This window comes from Benincasa hispida, chromosome 5 (assembly GCF_027475165.1).
Source record: "Benincasa hispida cultivar pf3 chromosome 5, pf3_genome.v1.1, whole genome shotgun sequence".
Taxonomy (NCBI): Eukaryota; Viridiplantae; Streptophyta; class Magnoliopsida; order Cucurbitales; family Cucurbitaceae; genus Benincasa; species Benincasa hispida.
In genome coordinates this window covers 3,309,253-3,324,254 of record NC_143482.1, presented here as the reverse complement: position 1 = coordinate 3,324,254, position 15,002 = coordinate 3,309,253, and the positions used below count along the sequence as shown (strand labels likewise).

Sequence of the window (15,002 nt, the reverse complement as noted above, 5' to 3'; positions counted from 1 at the left end):
GTCGCGCGAAGGTGGTCATCAGAGGTAGTTGTCGAAGCCCGAAAATGGTCGTCGGAGGGTTATCGGAGCCCAGAGTTGATTCCCGTAGTGTGGCAGTGATAATTGCCAACAATAACCGATGGGTTGGAGCCATTGAAAAGATTAGGAGAAGGAGAGTTGTGATGAGTTGGAATGAGTTGTAAAGTATACCAACTTAATTTTACCAACATTTAAAATTAGTGGATCAAATATTGAATTGATATATTATACCCACTCAACTCATATTTTCCCTATATTAATATAAACTCAACTTAGCATGTAGCTGTGACTCTTTTCTTCACCCTTCCTCATCTTAGCTCTATGGTGGCGGCAAATTCTGGGTATCGTGGCGGCATCGAGACCATCCCTCGAAATTTGCTTCCATTGACAAACTGTCAAATTATCTCACCACATGTCAATTCTCAGTTTCTCTCGAGTCGTCAATCATGGCGGTTTCCCTTTCCACGCCCAACATTTCCTCCTGCAACAACATTACTCGCCCTCCTCATTTCTCTCGCACTTCCGATTTCAAATTCCGCCGCCGTATCTGCTGCCACGTCCATCGGAAGACGCTCTCCTTTAATTCTAGCCCTACTCTACCAGATTCGCTTCCTTCTCTTCACTACGCCAGACGGAATTTAGCTAACTTCACTTGCTCGGCTGCTGATAAACCGGAAATCAGGTTCTTCTCTCTTTCTCCTCTTTCTCTGTTGTGGTAGTGTATACAATGGAATAACAATGCCTGATGATTTTAATCCTATTATGAATTTTACATCTAACCACTTGATATTTGGTTGATTTTCGGTAGTCTCATGTTATTATGAATTAGGAGGCTCGTGCCTGGCTTCTCATATGAATTTTGCATCTGTGTATTTCCAATCGAGTATTTAAGTTGGTGACTTCTTCGTGTTTTATGCCTTGAGCTACAACGCTGCGTTTCTCTTTTACATATATGTTATCTGATCACAACTTGATTTGTGTAGCTTTTGTATCCTTTTGGTTTTTTTGGTTTTTGGTTTTTGAAAATTATACCTATTTCCTCCCAATTTCTCTCAATTTCTCTCAATTTCTTACTCTTATAAGTAAAAGAGTTTAATTTAAATTGTAAAACTAAAACTTTTTAGTTTTCAAAACTCGGTTGGGTTTTTGAAAACATTGGTGGAAAGTAGATTAGAGGTAGAAGGGTGTTTCTAGGCTTAATTTTTAAAAACTAAAAACAATTACAAAATAGTTACTAAATGAGCCTAAACTATTTGATTTGTTCAACGTATAGCGGTTCCAAATTCAGCCAGAAGGAACTGTTTATGAACTAGTTAAACTAAAAAAGTAACCACTATATTAACAAATGCACTGGAATGTTCAATTAGGGGAATAACTTATCCGAGTCTTCTTTCTGATTACCAACAATGGTATTTCCAACCCCCATTGATAATCATTCAGTTATCTTATTTTAGGTTTTTTTTTTTTTTTTTTTTTTTTTTTTTTTTTTTTTTAAGTTGTGCTCATTTCTCGCCCTTTCTTCGCAATGGTCTTTATCTTAATAACCTTTGAAATCTTAGCCAAATTCCAAAACAAAAATAAGTTTAAAAAAGTTAAATCTTTTTTAGTTTTCACGGCTTGACATAGTTTTTTTGTACAAAAGAAGAGACTTGACATAGATTTTGAAAATAATCTTCGAGAATAGATAACAAAATAAAGAAATTCAAATGGAAATAGTGTTTATGAGCCAAATTTTCAAAAACAAAAAACCAAAGACTAAGATCTCGTTTGATAACAACTTCGTTTTTTGTTTTAGTTTTTGAAATTTATGCTTGTTTTCTCTTAATTTCTTTATCATGGTTTTCACCTTTCATAAATAATCATTTGAATTCTTAGTCAAATTTCAAAAACAAAAATAAGTTTTTAAATACTACTTTTTTCGGTCTTCAAAACTTGACTTGGTCTTTGAAAATATTGGTTGAAAGTGATTAACAAAATAAAGAAAAGCATAGATTGTAATAGTGTTTATAAGTTTAACTTTCAAAAACAAAAAACCAAATGATTATCAAAACCGGTACATTTTTCTAATGTGGTGCTTATTTTTTGGGGGAGTTGAGACTTGAGTGAGCCTGTTTGTGTTCTAACCTAGTGTCTTTTTTTTCCATTACGCCTGTTATTCAACATGAAATAATGCTATGTGTAACTAGTATGTGTAACTGTATCTAGTTTTTTCTTAGTTCCACGGCCAAGATAAGAAGTGAAGTTCTGTCTCCATTTCGGTCTGTTCGGATGTTCTTTTATCTCACTTTCATCGCTAGTGGTACATTGGGAGGACTGATAGCAACCACTCAATTGCTTGCTGCATTGGCAAACTCATCAAGAGCTGAAGAAGTCCCTGATATTCTAAAAGGACTTGGAATAGACTTCGGAGCCGTAGCACTTTTTGCATTTCTTTATTTCAGAGAGAACAATGCAAAAAACGCTCAGTTGGCTAGACTATCAAGAGAAGAAAGCCTTTCCAATTTAAAGCTTCGAGTGGACCAAAACAAAGTTATTCCCATCAGCACTCTGCGTGGGATTGCTCGTCTGGTAATTTGTGCCGGCCCTGAATCCTTTATCATGGAAGCTTTTAAATCAAGTGAACCATTCACTGAACGACTTCTGGAACGGGGCGTTTTAGTCGTACCCCTTGCCACAGATGTCAGTACTTTGAATTTTGAGTTTGATGAACGTGAAGAGGTGAAGGATATGACCACCAAAAGGAAAAGACTCTGGCGCTTGACTCCAGTTTACATGACTGAGTGGTCAGCGTAAGTCATTATAATTAACATCCATTTTCACTATTGTTTCCCTTCTCCTTCCCTCGTGTAATTTTTCTTTTCTTGTAGGTGGTTAGATGAACAAAAGAAGTTGGCTGGAGTCTCCTCTGATTCTCCTGTGTAAGTCATCCTGGTTAAACTTTGAATTCAAATTGATGAAGTAAAATGGTTGCCTTTGTAGTGCTTGAACTCCCAATCAAGTTGTGTTGTGGTAATAATTGTTTGGTTTAAATACTAGTTTGAGCCCTATTCTTTTGATTGTTGTACGTTTAGTTTTAAAATATGGTCATTTTGATCTCTATATGCAAAATTTTAACATCAACTGGATATGTAATAGAAACCCTTTAGTACAAATTTATGTCTACATTTTAAGAAATTTAGTGAATGAAGTGTAATGCTAAAATTTCAATAGAGAAAATGAAGTAAAAATGAAAAAGAAAGGACCAAAATAGTTACCTTTTTATAAGTATAGAGACCAAAATGAAACAAATGTTGAAAATGAATAGACTAAAAAGAACCAATGTTAAAAGTACCGTGACCAAAGTGTTATTTAAACCCGAACATTTTCTTGTCTAGTTTTTTAATGAAATATTCTCATTAATCATCATTTTTGAGTTATCCAATTTGGAGTCCCCATAGTTGGTAATGTAAGGTGCACAGGAAAAAAGGAAAGGAAAGAAAATAAACTTTTTTGCTGAATCCAAGGCCAAACCCAGTTCACCTTACAGAAGTTAACCAATGTTTTTCTCTTTTTTGCGCATCATTCCTAGCCTAGCTATGTTAATGTTTGTCCTTGCAGGTATCTATCTCTGCGAATGGATGGCCGTGTTCGTGGTAGCGGCGTGGGCTATCCTCCATGGAATGCTCTTGTAGCACAATTACCCCCTGTAAAAGGACTATGGTCAGGTCTTCTAGATGGGATGGATGGAAGAGTTCTTTGAAGAAAAACACTTTCTCTTCTTCCAAGTGAGTACTCTTCTTGAATCAATTTATACACTCCTTTAATTATTTACCACAATTTTTCATTTGATTTCATTTAAAATCAACCTTAACAAAGTAGCAAGAAAAATTATAACCTAAAAACGAGAGATTAAAAACCAATCCTATTTATGAAAAATCTGATTCCAGCATTTCTCTTTAATATAGTGTTATTCCTTGTATTTAAAATAGTCTTATATACATGAAAGATTATGCAATAACCCTCGTATGATTTAGAGGGTTTAAATTGATTCACTCGTAAGAGTCTATAGTTTTAATTGAACAATCTTAAAGTTCAAAGTCATACCAATACAACCTCTATAGTTTAGAGGTTGAAATTTTCTTTCCTCTATTTATTTGAAACTATAAGACATGCATTTTGTGGTCGCAAATCTTCCATTTTAATGATTGAGATGAACTTAAAATCTCCTCTGTGATCTCATTTTGAGCTGGTATCAAACCTCCCATATTTTTGAGCTGGTATCAAACCTCCCATATGTAATTCATGTCCTATTTGTTTCAACATTCAAGGAACTACAAAATCTCTTACCATATATTTATATATATAGACAGAGTCCACTTTTTAGATATAAGGTCAATAATGTTCACTTCAGTAATTTTGGCCTTTTTTTGTATACAAACTTAATGTCAAACTATACGGCAGAATCATATTGTGTAATTCAGTTGTTGCCAAATTTCTTTCCAAAGCCGAACATTGTAGCCTAGCCTCGTCTAGTAACAGTTTGTTTTTAGTTTTTTCTGTTTTTGAAATTTATGTTACCTCTAATTTTTCCCTTTTTATGGTTCACTTTTTTTAAAAAATACATTTAAATTCCTAGTCAAATTCCAAAATCAAACTAGTTTTTAAAAATTATTTTTCTTTGTCATCAAATGTTGGCTTGGTTAGTAGGAAGTGGAATAACAAACCATAGAAACTTATTTTAAAGAAACACTTGGAAGTGGTGTTTTTAAACTTAATTTTCTAAAATAAAAAACTAAAGCTCCGTTTAATAACCATTTACTTTTAAGTATTAAAAACTATGCTTATAAACACTATTTTGCTCATAAATTTCTATGTTTTGTTATCCACCTACTATTAGTGTTGAAAACTAAAAACTTGTTTGTGTTTTTATAATTTGACTATGAATTCAAGTGTTTCTTTAACAAATGTGAAAACAATAATTGAATAATTAGGAAGAAACAAGCATAAAAATCAGTAGTGGTTATCTAATCGAGTCTATATTAATTTGTTCTTGTTGAACCTAGTGCTTAAACAGATAATATGAAATAGAAGCCCTTACCATGGAATGGAGTAAAGTTTTGCTATCATCTTTAAGCCATTCAAGATACTTCCAATACAAAAGTTCCAACACCATTGTCATGGTGGATTGGCTGAGATATACAGGTTTTTGTAAAGAGATAAAAAGGAGAGATTTAGCTTATCTGACACCATAATTCTTATTTTTTGTTATCTAGATTTAGTTATTCTTGCAAATTGTTAATAGTTAGTTTAATGTGTGTATTTGTAAAGCAATTATACATGGAGCTTGATGTAAATAACCATGTTTTCTTATGAATAAGTTGGCTCTAGAGTTTTTTTTTTTTTCCTTTCTTTTCTTTTCTTTCCCTTTTTCTCATTTCCTTTTGAGTTTATTTAAATGTTTTTTTTTTAAGTTGCGAATACAATGTAGAAGAATTTGTTGATATAACATATTTTGCTTTCAAAGTCTATCCGTAGTAGATCATATCACTAGTTAGGGTCATCAGTGATAGATCATGTCTCTGGTAGGAGTCTATCATCAATAGAGTCTGTCAATATTTTAGTGTCGAACTCTTAAGTTTGTATTGGTTTAGTTTCGGAACTTTTGTAAATATGTTTAAAAAGTGTTTGAATTTTTAATTTTATGTTGAATAGATTCTTTAATTTTCAATTTTGTGTCTAATGGATTCTTGATCTATTTGACATTTTTTGAAGTTCAAAGTTCTATTAACCAAACAAAATTTAAAACTTAGTCCTATAAAACAAAAAATTCAATTTTATATCTAATATTTTTTTCTAAAAGAAAAATCCAAATATGTGATAGTGGCAGAGCCAGAAATTCTATATGTACAAGTCTAGAATATCTATAAATGAATGTAAAAAAAAAATATATTCATAATGTATTACAATTGCTCTCAATGAGTTTTCATGTTTTCATGTTATGATAACTTGATATGATAGCTTTAGTATCTAACTTATCAAATAAATCTTTTCCAATATAGGTTATAAGACAATCATTCATCCATTGATCTCTTGTTCGATTATGCAATCGAGTCTTCACAGTATGCATAGCATAAAATGTTCTCTCTACAGTAGTTGTGGCAATAGGTAAAATAATTAATAAATAGACTTTGTTTTTATTCGTCAGGATCATTTTTATTGCAAGATCACGTATAATTTTTAGCTCAACAAACTTGATATTTTGAACGCGTATCAATAATATAATTTTGAAGTTGATCTTCAAGCATAGAGAGTTCAATAGCTGAAAAGTCTCTTGGGTAAAATTGAGCAAGTTAACTTAGCTTTTTCTATCAAAAGAGACAAATTAATTACTCAAATTTATCACACAGAGAATCAATTCAGTGTTTGTTTCAGTAATACGATTATTCAACTCTTGAAGCCACATATCAATAACAACATAGAATCCTGCAATATGATAATGATGTAAATTTGTAATTGGTTGAGATTTTTGTCTTTGTCGTCCTCAAATTAAAAATAGTTTATCCATTTTAAGGACTTTAATATAATGACTATGACAAAAATCAAAAACCATACTCAACAATGAATCACAATTAGACTTTTTTATTCTTTGCACTCTTTTTTTTTACAAATTTTGACTAAATTCATTGCATTCACAATATCTTGATTTTTTTTCTTTGTATTGCTTGGGACAATTCATTTGTGATTCCCGAGATGATTTTCATAAAATGTATATGAAAAACAAAGTTAAAAGATAGGTTCAAACTTATTAGAATATTTGCTTCATATTTTTGTCTTGAATTCGATCCACCTTGCACAATTATCGTAAGTACATCAACTACTGAAGAGAATATTGCAATAAAACTCGTTGTAGTATATCCAAATGAGTAACAACAAATAATCCTCTAGTTTGAATTCTGAAATTAATTTTAAAAAGAGTAATGTGAATATAAAAATATGGAAACAAATGAAAATATAGAGAGTGTAATGTGAATATAAAAAAATAAACGATACCTTTTCAATAGAATGTTCTTGAAAGTTGAGATTGAAAAGTGATACCTTTTCAATAGAATGTTCTTGAAAGTTGAGATTGAAAAGTGAATTTTGAAAAGAAAAAAAAAAGTTTCTAAATGGTCTTTATTGCCAATAAAAAAAAAAAATTGTTTGCTTATTTATTTATTTAAAAAAAAAATACATTATATTTTAAAAGACACATTGTTAGACCTACTTTTTTTTTTTTTATTATTAGGATTTACATGAGTTGGGTTTCAAAAGTCCTTTAACGATTAAAAAATCTGGACACAAAAGTCATATAAATTCTAAAATAAAATGTTGATATTAAAATCTAAAATTAATATATATTACTTTATGATTTATAATTTATATTGGAAAAGTTGAATAAATTGAGAGGGGCAACCTGGCCCTTACGTGGCTCTGTCCTTATATATGAGGGATTTATTAAAAAAAAAAAAAAAAATTAAAAATTAATTTTTTTTTTTTTAAAAAAAAAGATATGAGAAAGAAGAGACAAAAAGGTAAGGAGTGAGAGAAGAAGTTCGGGGCTAATCCGACACGTACAGATGGAATGGAAACAAGGTTAGATTACAAACTGGGCCAACACCAACAATCCAAACATGGGTTTTATATTGCAATACATTACGAGCCTATTTCATTTCCGCTCCCCAAACAATCCCTACAAATTTAAGCCTATTTTTTTTATAACCTTTTGGTTTTTTTATATTTGTTTTTTAGATTTGCACTAGTTTTCTTACAAGTTCCTACTGTAATTTCTATCTTTCTTAACTAAACATTTGGATGTTGAGTTAGTTATTATAGTCGGTGGGTTGTAATAATATGGGTTTGGAGTGCGAACTACTTTAGTCTAGGTTCTAATAGTTTGTGTTTTGGGTTATAATATATTATTTTAGTAACAAAGAGTGGAAGATAGAATGAGTAGGAAATAACAAATATTGTACAAATAATAAACATCGCAACAAATAGTAATTTGAAATAGTAATAGTGTAGTTAATTATATATTATAATAGTTGAAAACATCAACTATTATAGTTGGAGCCTCAAACGTAGAGTGAACTATAATAACTCACTCCACCCACTTGAAGTTTAGGACTCAAGCACCCTCTTGAATGTTTAGCCTAATTTTAGAAATAAAAATAAGTTTTTAAAAACTATTATTTTAGATTTCATGACCGATCACAAAAGCAAAGAAATCATAAAGAAAGTAGTACTTTTAAGCTTTTTTTTAAAAAAAAAAAAATTATCAAACGGTGCCTTAGAATTGACAAATCCATAGTTAAATGTATGAAGTTCCTTGACGAACGTTGTAGGGTCAAGCGGGTTGTCCCGTGAAATTAATTGAAATGTATGTAAGCTAGTCCAAACAATTATGAATAAAAATACTATTTTGATTTATGTACTTTAAAATTTGTTTAATCTTAGGTCATCTACTTTTAAATGTCCAAGTTTAGTCCATATTCTTTTAATAGATCTTAAATTAGTACATCGAAGTGAATTTTATCGAAATTGATTAAATAATCATAACAATATTCATGTAAAGAAACACAATATGTGAATATATTTTTAAAACTTATAGTAAAAATGCTAATAAAAAAAATAATGGAAAATCAACAATAAACTAGTCGTAGAGACTAAATTTAAGATTTATTAAAAATATATAGACTAAAATTAGACATTTAAACTATAGCGACAAAAATTGAACCAACTCTAAAACATATAAGACAAAATGATATTAAAAAAAAAAAAAAATTAAATGTATTAAGTTTTCACTTGATAATGAGGAAATATGTGAAGACATTTTCATTGGGCTTAAATCTTTCAAAACCAATCAAAATTGACTTTGGTGACCTCCAATCTCTCTAATATCTTAAAATCTCATTAGAATCTCTCTAGGTATTGTGAAATCTCATATAACACGTATGAGAATATACACCTTCTAATTAATTAATTGGACCCCAAAATCCTCTCCAATCTCTCTACATATCTTAAATATTTTGACGGTTTCAAATTTTATATCTAATAAGTCATTAATTTATTCGACATGTATTTTTTAAGTTTACTTATCTATTCAACTAGGATCGAATAAATACAGGTCTAAAAATTTAGAGATTAAATTTGTAACTTAATGTATTTTATAATTAAATTTAAAAAAATAATGTTTACTATTTTTTTTGCTATAGGTACAAAGTAAAACTAGTCCAATCGACTTATTTGAACAAGTACAATTTCGTAGTTTCGTAGATAAAAATATCAATTATCATCTCAAAGGTCGATGGTCTAATTTTCACCCCTACAATTGGTGAACAAAGACAAAAAAAAGGATTAGTTTATACATAATTGTTGCTTGGTATGAAAAAAATATTATGGTATGATACAAGTATAGATATTTCTTTTAGGTATCATAAAGTATAAAATTGAAAAATAATTATCAATTCTCAATTTAGACTTGTAGCCATTTGATTTTTAATTTTTTGTTTTTTAAATTGTTCTCGTTGTCTCACAATTTTCTTAATTATGATTGTCATTTTTCCTAAGTAAACATGCAATTTTGAGCCAATTTTAAAAACCAAAAACAAGTTTTTAAAAAAAAAAATAAATAAATAAAAAATTCAAACTTGGGTTAGATTTTGGAGCACTCCTAAAAAGTATTTAAAAATATATAGAACCAATAAAGAGAAGTAGTATTATAAGTTTAATTTTCAAAAATCAAATGGTTATCAAACATGTCTTTTAACTTTTTTGTTTTTGTTGATTTATTCAACAATACTTAAAATATATTTGAGTCAACTTCTTGCCTAAAGAAGTTGAGCTATGCTTAAGTTGGTGAACAGTTTAGCGAAAGTTCAACTTGTTAGATGCAAACAAACTCTCAGATTCTAATATTCATGATATAAATAAACATTTATCTCTTCGGTATGATGCTTTTAGAGTGAAACAAAAAAAAACATGAAAACTTATGATGGACCGACTCAAATATGTAAAGATTCGAATTAGTGATACTTTATTCGAGGGACAAAATAAAAATATGAAGAAACCATTAAAATGGACCATTTGGTAAAAAGGAACCAAGTGGGCAATGGTAAGATGGTGAGAGATATGCTTCCTTATTTAACTATCTTTGTCCTTTCCACTCCAAATCACATGTTTCCTCACTCTTCTTCTCTTGCTCCTATTAACACACGACGGCGGAGTTTAGAGCAGGCATGACTTTTACTGTAACACCCTTGGAGTTTTTTTTTTTAAGAATGAACTTTCGAGGACAAAAGTTATTTGAGGAGGGAAGAATGTAACACCTCGCACATTTTTTAAGTAATAATATAATGTAAGTAGCTTTATTATTTGGAATTTTAGCAATTGTTATTAGTTTGAGGGTATTTTTAAAAATTTAGACTTCAAGTGTAAGTGCGAAAATTTAATTGTTGGCGTGAAATTATTTTGGAAATTAATGGCAGAAATTAATTTTCTTTTGAAACGGAAAGGAATTTAATAGTATAAAATGAAAATGAATTAAATGTAATTATATTTATTTTCTTTTTTGTTTTATTATTATTATTGTTGTTTTTTTTTAATAAAAAGTCAAACTCCACCCCCCATTTTCTTCCTCATATTCGTGAGCTCGTCCGACGCCGTCCAAAGCCGCCGCGTCAGTTTCTTCTTCATGACCTTCGTCTACCACTACTTAAGCGTCGTCGCTTTTGCCGTCACTGGATCTATCGATTTGGGTAAGATTTCTGCTGTTTGGGTTTGTTTTCGGTTGATTCTTGAATACTCATTTAGCTATTTGGGTTTGTTTTCGGTTGATTCTTGAATACTCATTTACTTTTGGCATCAATTAGTTGATACCCATTGTGTTTCAACTTTGGATTCAAGTTTATGAAGGTATTGAGGTGTTGTTCAGTGAAGTTGGGGTTTGTTTTAGCGAGTTTTGGTAAGTTTTATGCTTTGATGACTCTCTTGTGGATTAATTTTGGTTGTTGAGAAATTTTGGTAAAGTCATTTGGAAGTGATTTTTTGACGAAGCTATATATGGATAATTTATTTGAGACATTGATAGTGAAGTATGTATTTGATTCAAATTTTAATCATGTAAGCCTAATTTTAAATTATGATTAGGGGATTGATTCAAGAATTTCATTCAAGATGAAGAAGAGTTTGGTTTGCTAATTATTTGGGCTTAAAATTGGAGGTTTGGAAGGTGAATTCGAATTGGATCACACCTTAGGTAAGGTTATTTTGTAATATTTGGGTGTTTGGAATTTGGCCTTAACTATTAATTTTAAAGCTTGGTTTATGTTTAGGCTTGATTAAGGATTCAAGAATTTCACAAAGATTCAATTGTTTTTTGGTTCGACCTAATATCAAGGTAAGTAATCTTACTACTGTAACTGCCCACGGGCCAGACATTAGATGTATGCTAGCATGTTAAATGAGGGTTATAGCAGAATGATAACATGAAAGATTGATAGTATAACATGATTAAAGTATGTTCTATTACGAGATCCAAATTATTTATTTATGCACATAGACACTTGAATGCTAGTATGAGATGGTATATGCTTTCATGGTTGTATTTGATCTGATGTTGAGGTATACATGTATGTTGTAGAACCATGATGTTGAGGTATATGTGTATGTTGTAGAGCCATGATGTTGAGGTTTATATGTATGTCATAGATTCGTATAGTGATGATTATGATGTTGAGATTGTGCAAATGCCCTTACTGATTAGTTAAATGCCCATTAGATTTTATGTTTCCTTCGGGATTCACCAGTTTATGTTTTCACCAGTTTGTGTTTTCTTTGGGATTCACCAGTTTATGTCTCCTTCGGGATTCACCAGTTTATGTCTCCTTCGGGATTCACCAGTTTGCGTCTCCTTTGGGATTCACCAGATGTAATGGGCATACTTAACTACAGTAGGATAGGACCCAGTCTCCTTGTTTCATGTGCATATGTGTCCCATGAGGACTAGAGCAGTTTATATGTTTTACCAGAAGTAGGTATCTAGAGGACATAGATATCTAGCCTGACCCCAGTGGTGGGTTACTTACTGAGTATTTTATACTCATTCTTTTTCATGTTGTTGTTTCAGGTAAGAGTAGGGACGCGCCGGCGAATGATAAGCGAAATCCATGATCGAGCCACTGGGACCAGTTTTTATGCTTCCGCTCATAAGACTTAGATTTCCTTCATGTTTTTGCTAAACTTTCGGTTTTGATGTTTGAAACTTATTATTAAGAATTATTTTTCATACTTATTGATTAACCTTTATGATTTATGAGTATCCTATTATTGTTTTTAATATTTGCATTTAATAAAGGACTTTTGAACTCCCCTTATCTATTTAGCATTTATTTCATCATAAAAGAGTGTCGTTTTAAGTTCCATGTATACATGTATTTTAGTAACGGCCTAACTTAAGTCCTAGGGGGTCGGGTCATTACATTTACTATCTCCATCTCCGTTCTCCATTTCATTTTCCGTTCTCGCAAAATTTTCCGTGGAGATTGTGATGAAGATTCCTCACAGAAAATTATGGGGATTGGTTTCTCTCGGTGAATTTTTTTCCGTTTAGTTATTCATACAAAAAAATTCAATTGACTCACTACTCTGGAAATTTTTTAATTAAATATCTAAATTTCTCACTTTTTTTTAGAAACTCATTAAATTCTTCTTATAGGATTAATTTCACATGGATAATTTGAATTTAAAGAGAAATTACTCAATTTTGTAGTATAAGGAAATAGTTATCAGTCAAATTATTCATATATGTAATCTAAATTTAAATGTTCAATTCAAATATATTCACTATCTTGACCATTAAATAATAGAATTTGAAATTTAAATATAATAGTTATATAATAATAGTAATAACATTGTTGGCTTTTTTTGCTCTAAATCCCAAATTAATTACTTTTAATTAATTCATTCATTCATGTTTTGATGATAACCAATATGTTTTATTTATTAACAATTTGAATATTTTGAAGTGCCTATTGCGTAAAGCTCGAAACAACGGTTCCAACACAATTTGAATCACCTAAATCGGACTTCAAATGAAGAAGATATGGCCAAAGCAAACTTGAAAAACCCGCAAAATTTTTCTTATCAAAGTGGACCAATTGAAAGTTGTCACTTGGAGCAATGGAGGAGTAACACATGGTGGGCTTTTGATTTTTTGATTGGTTTTAAAAAGAATATGATAGAATTAAGTTTCTTGAAATTGAAAATAGCAAACTAAAATCTTTAGCATGTGAAATAAAAAATCTTTAGCATGTGAGATAAATGTTGAATTGAATGATTTGAGGAATGTAAATAAGAAAATTGAATATGTTCTTTGGAATTGAAAGATGAAATTGCTAGTTTGAAAGATAAAATTCTTATCTTGGAAATAGTAATACATCTTTAGAAAAAGATAAATTTTCTCTTGTTGATAAAATTAAATTTCTTGAGCATGATGTTTTTGGAAAATTGACAAAAATGACATTTTTCAAGTTTTCATTTTGATTTTTGGACCCTTTTTAAAAAATAAGTTTTTTTTTACCCCACAATTTTGAAAATAAATGAAAATTACCCTAATACCCTTCACATTTCAAAACTCGCTCAAACCCTAACTTTTCTTTTCCATTTTCACTCTTCTCCATTTCAAAAGCTCAATCTCACTCCATTTCACTCTTCACATTCCACATTTCCTTGTCATTCTCCTTTTCATTAAAGATCATTGAGATTTTTCAACTAAGTTATGGATTTTGATTTTGTTTCACTCAATGTGTTAGTTTATGTTAGATGTTCTTGTGTGAATATTTGAAATCTATGTTGAATATTATTTTTTCTCCTAAAAACATCATGTTCGGCATTTTCTGAATAAATTTGAGTCTAAAATGCATTTTCGGAAATTGGTCTTACCCGACCAAGCTTCATAACATTATGACAGGGTATGTGACCGAGCGGGCAAGTTTGAGGTTGCTTGAGGATAAATTTAGGGAAGAGGGATTGTGCTCGGCGATAGACCGGCTGGGCCATAAGTGATTTCGATTGGGTATGGGTGGGAAAGATCGAGTATGGGTGAGAAAGATAGGAAATGACGAGGGGGAAGAGGGCAAAATCGGGTAGGAGTAGGTGGCGCCCGATCTCGGCCCGACCGAGTATTGGACTAGGTAAGGAGAGGGCACCGGGTAGAGAGGGGTGCGCAGAGAAGGGGCGGGTATGGGATTAAACGATCGCTTAGTAGTACTAAACAATCGCTTAGCTATGATCGATGGCAACGCGAGGGCACCAGGTAGAGAAGAGGCACGCAGAGAGGGGGTGGGTATAGGACTAAACAATCGTTTCGTAGTACTAAACGATGGCTTCATAGTACTAAACGATCGCTTAGCTATGATCGATGGGAACGAGAGGGCATCGGGTAGAGAGCGGGCGCACAAAGAGAGGGCGAGTATAATACTAAACGATCACTTAGTAGTACTAAATGATCGCTTAGTAATACTAAACGATCGCTTAGCGATGGGAACGGAAGGGCACCGGGTAGAGAGAGGGCAAGTATGGGACTAAACGATCACTTAGTACCATCGCGTAGTACTAAATGATCGCTCTGCTATGATCGATGGAAACTAAACGATACGTTGGATTTTCTAAACGATGGTACTACACGATCGCGCTAAGCAATGCGATGAAGTGCTACGCGATAGAACTGAGCGATCGTATAGATGTAGACCTAAGCGATCGTGGCGTGGGAACTAAACAATAATATTGGATTTTCTAAACAATGGCACCACACGATCGCTTAGCTATGACGCGTGCTAAGCGATGCGATGAAATGCTACACGATAGAACTGAGCGATCGTTTAGATGTAGACTTAAACAATCATAGTGTGGGAATTAAATGATACGTTGGATTTTCTAAACGATGGCACCACATGATCGCTTAGCTACAA

At 31.5% G+C, this 15,002-nt stretch overlaps 1 protein-coding gene across 2 annotated transcripts; it reads left to right on the top strand.

Moving 5' to 3' along the window:
- Window positions 1-300: 300 nt before the first annotated feature.
- LOC120078673 (LOW PSII ACCUMULATION-like protein) lies at window positions 301-5,396 on the top strand. Of its 2 annotated transcripts, none has more exons than XM_039032971.2 (5): window positions 301-700; window positions 2,235-2,807; window positions 2,886-2,936; window positions 3,616-3,782; window positions 5,072-5,396. In XM_039032971.2, the coding sequence occupies exons 1-4, from the start codon at window positions 465-467 to the stop codon at window positions 3,755-3,757; spliced, it is 1,002 nt and encodes a 333-aa protein (XP_038888899.1). In that variant the 5' UTR covers window positions 301-464; the 3' UTR covers window positions 3,758-3,782; window positions 5,072-5,396. The 2 variants fall into 2 exon arrangements, with proteins under 2 accessions (XP_038888899.1, XP_038888898.1); XM_039032970.2 differs by having other exon boundaries at window positions 5,061-5,396.
- The last annotated feature ends 9,606 nt before the right edge of the window (window positions 5,397-15,002 follow it).

Coding starts and splice junctions, on each gene's coding strand:
- LOC120078673 (XM_039032971.2), top strand. CDS start 465: ATGGCGGTTTCCCTTTCCACGCCCAACATTTCCTCCTGCAACAACATT. Junction 2,808..2,885: donor TACATGACTGAGTGGTCAGC/GTAAGTCATTAT, acceptor CTTTTCTTGTAG/GTGGTTAGATGAACAAAAGA. Junction 2,937..3,615: donor GTCTCCTCTGATTCTCCTGT/GTAAGTCATCCT, acceptor TTGTCCTTGCAG/GTATCTATCTCTGCGAATGG.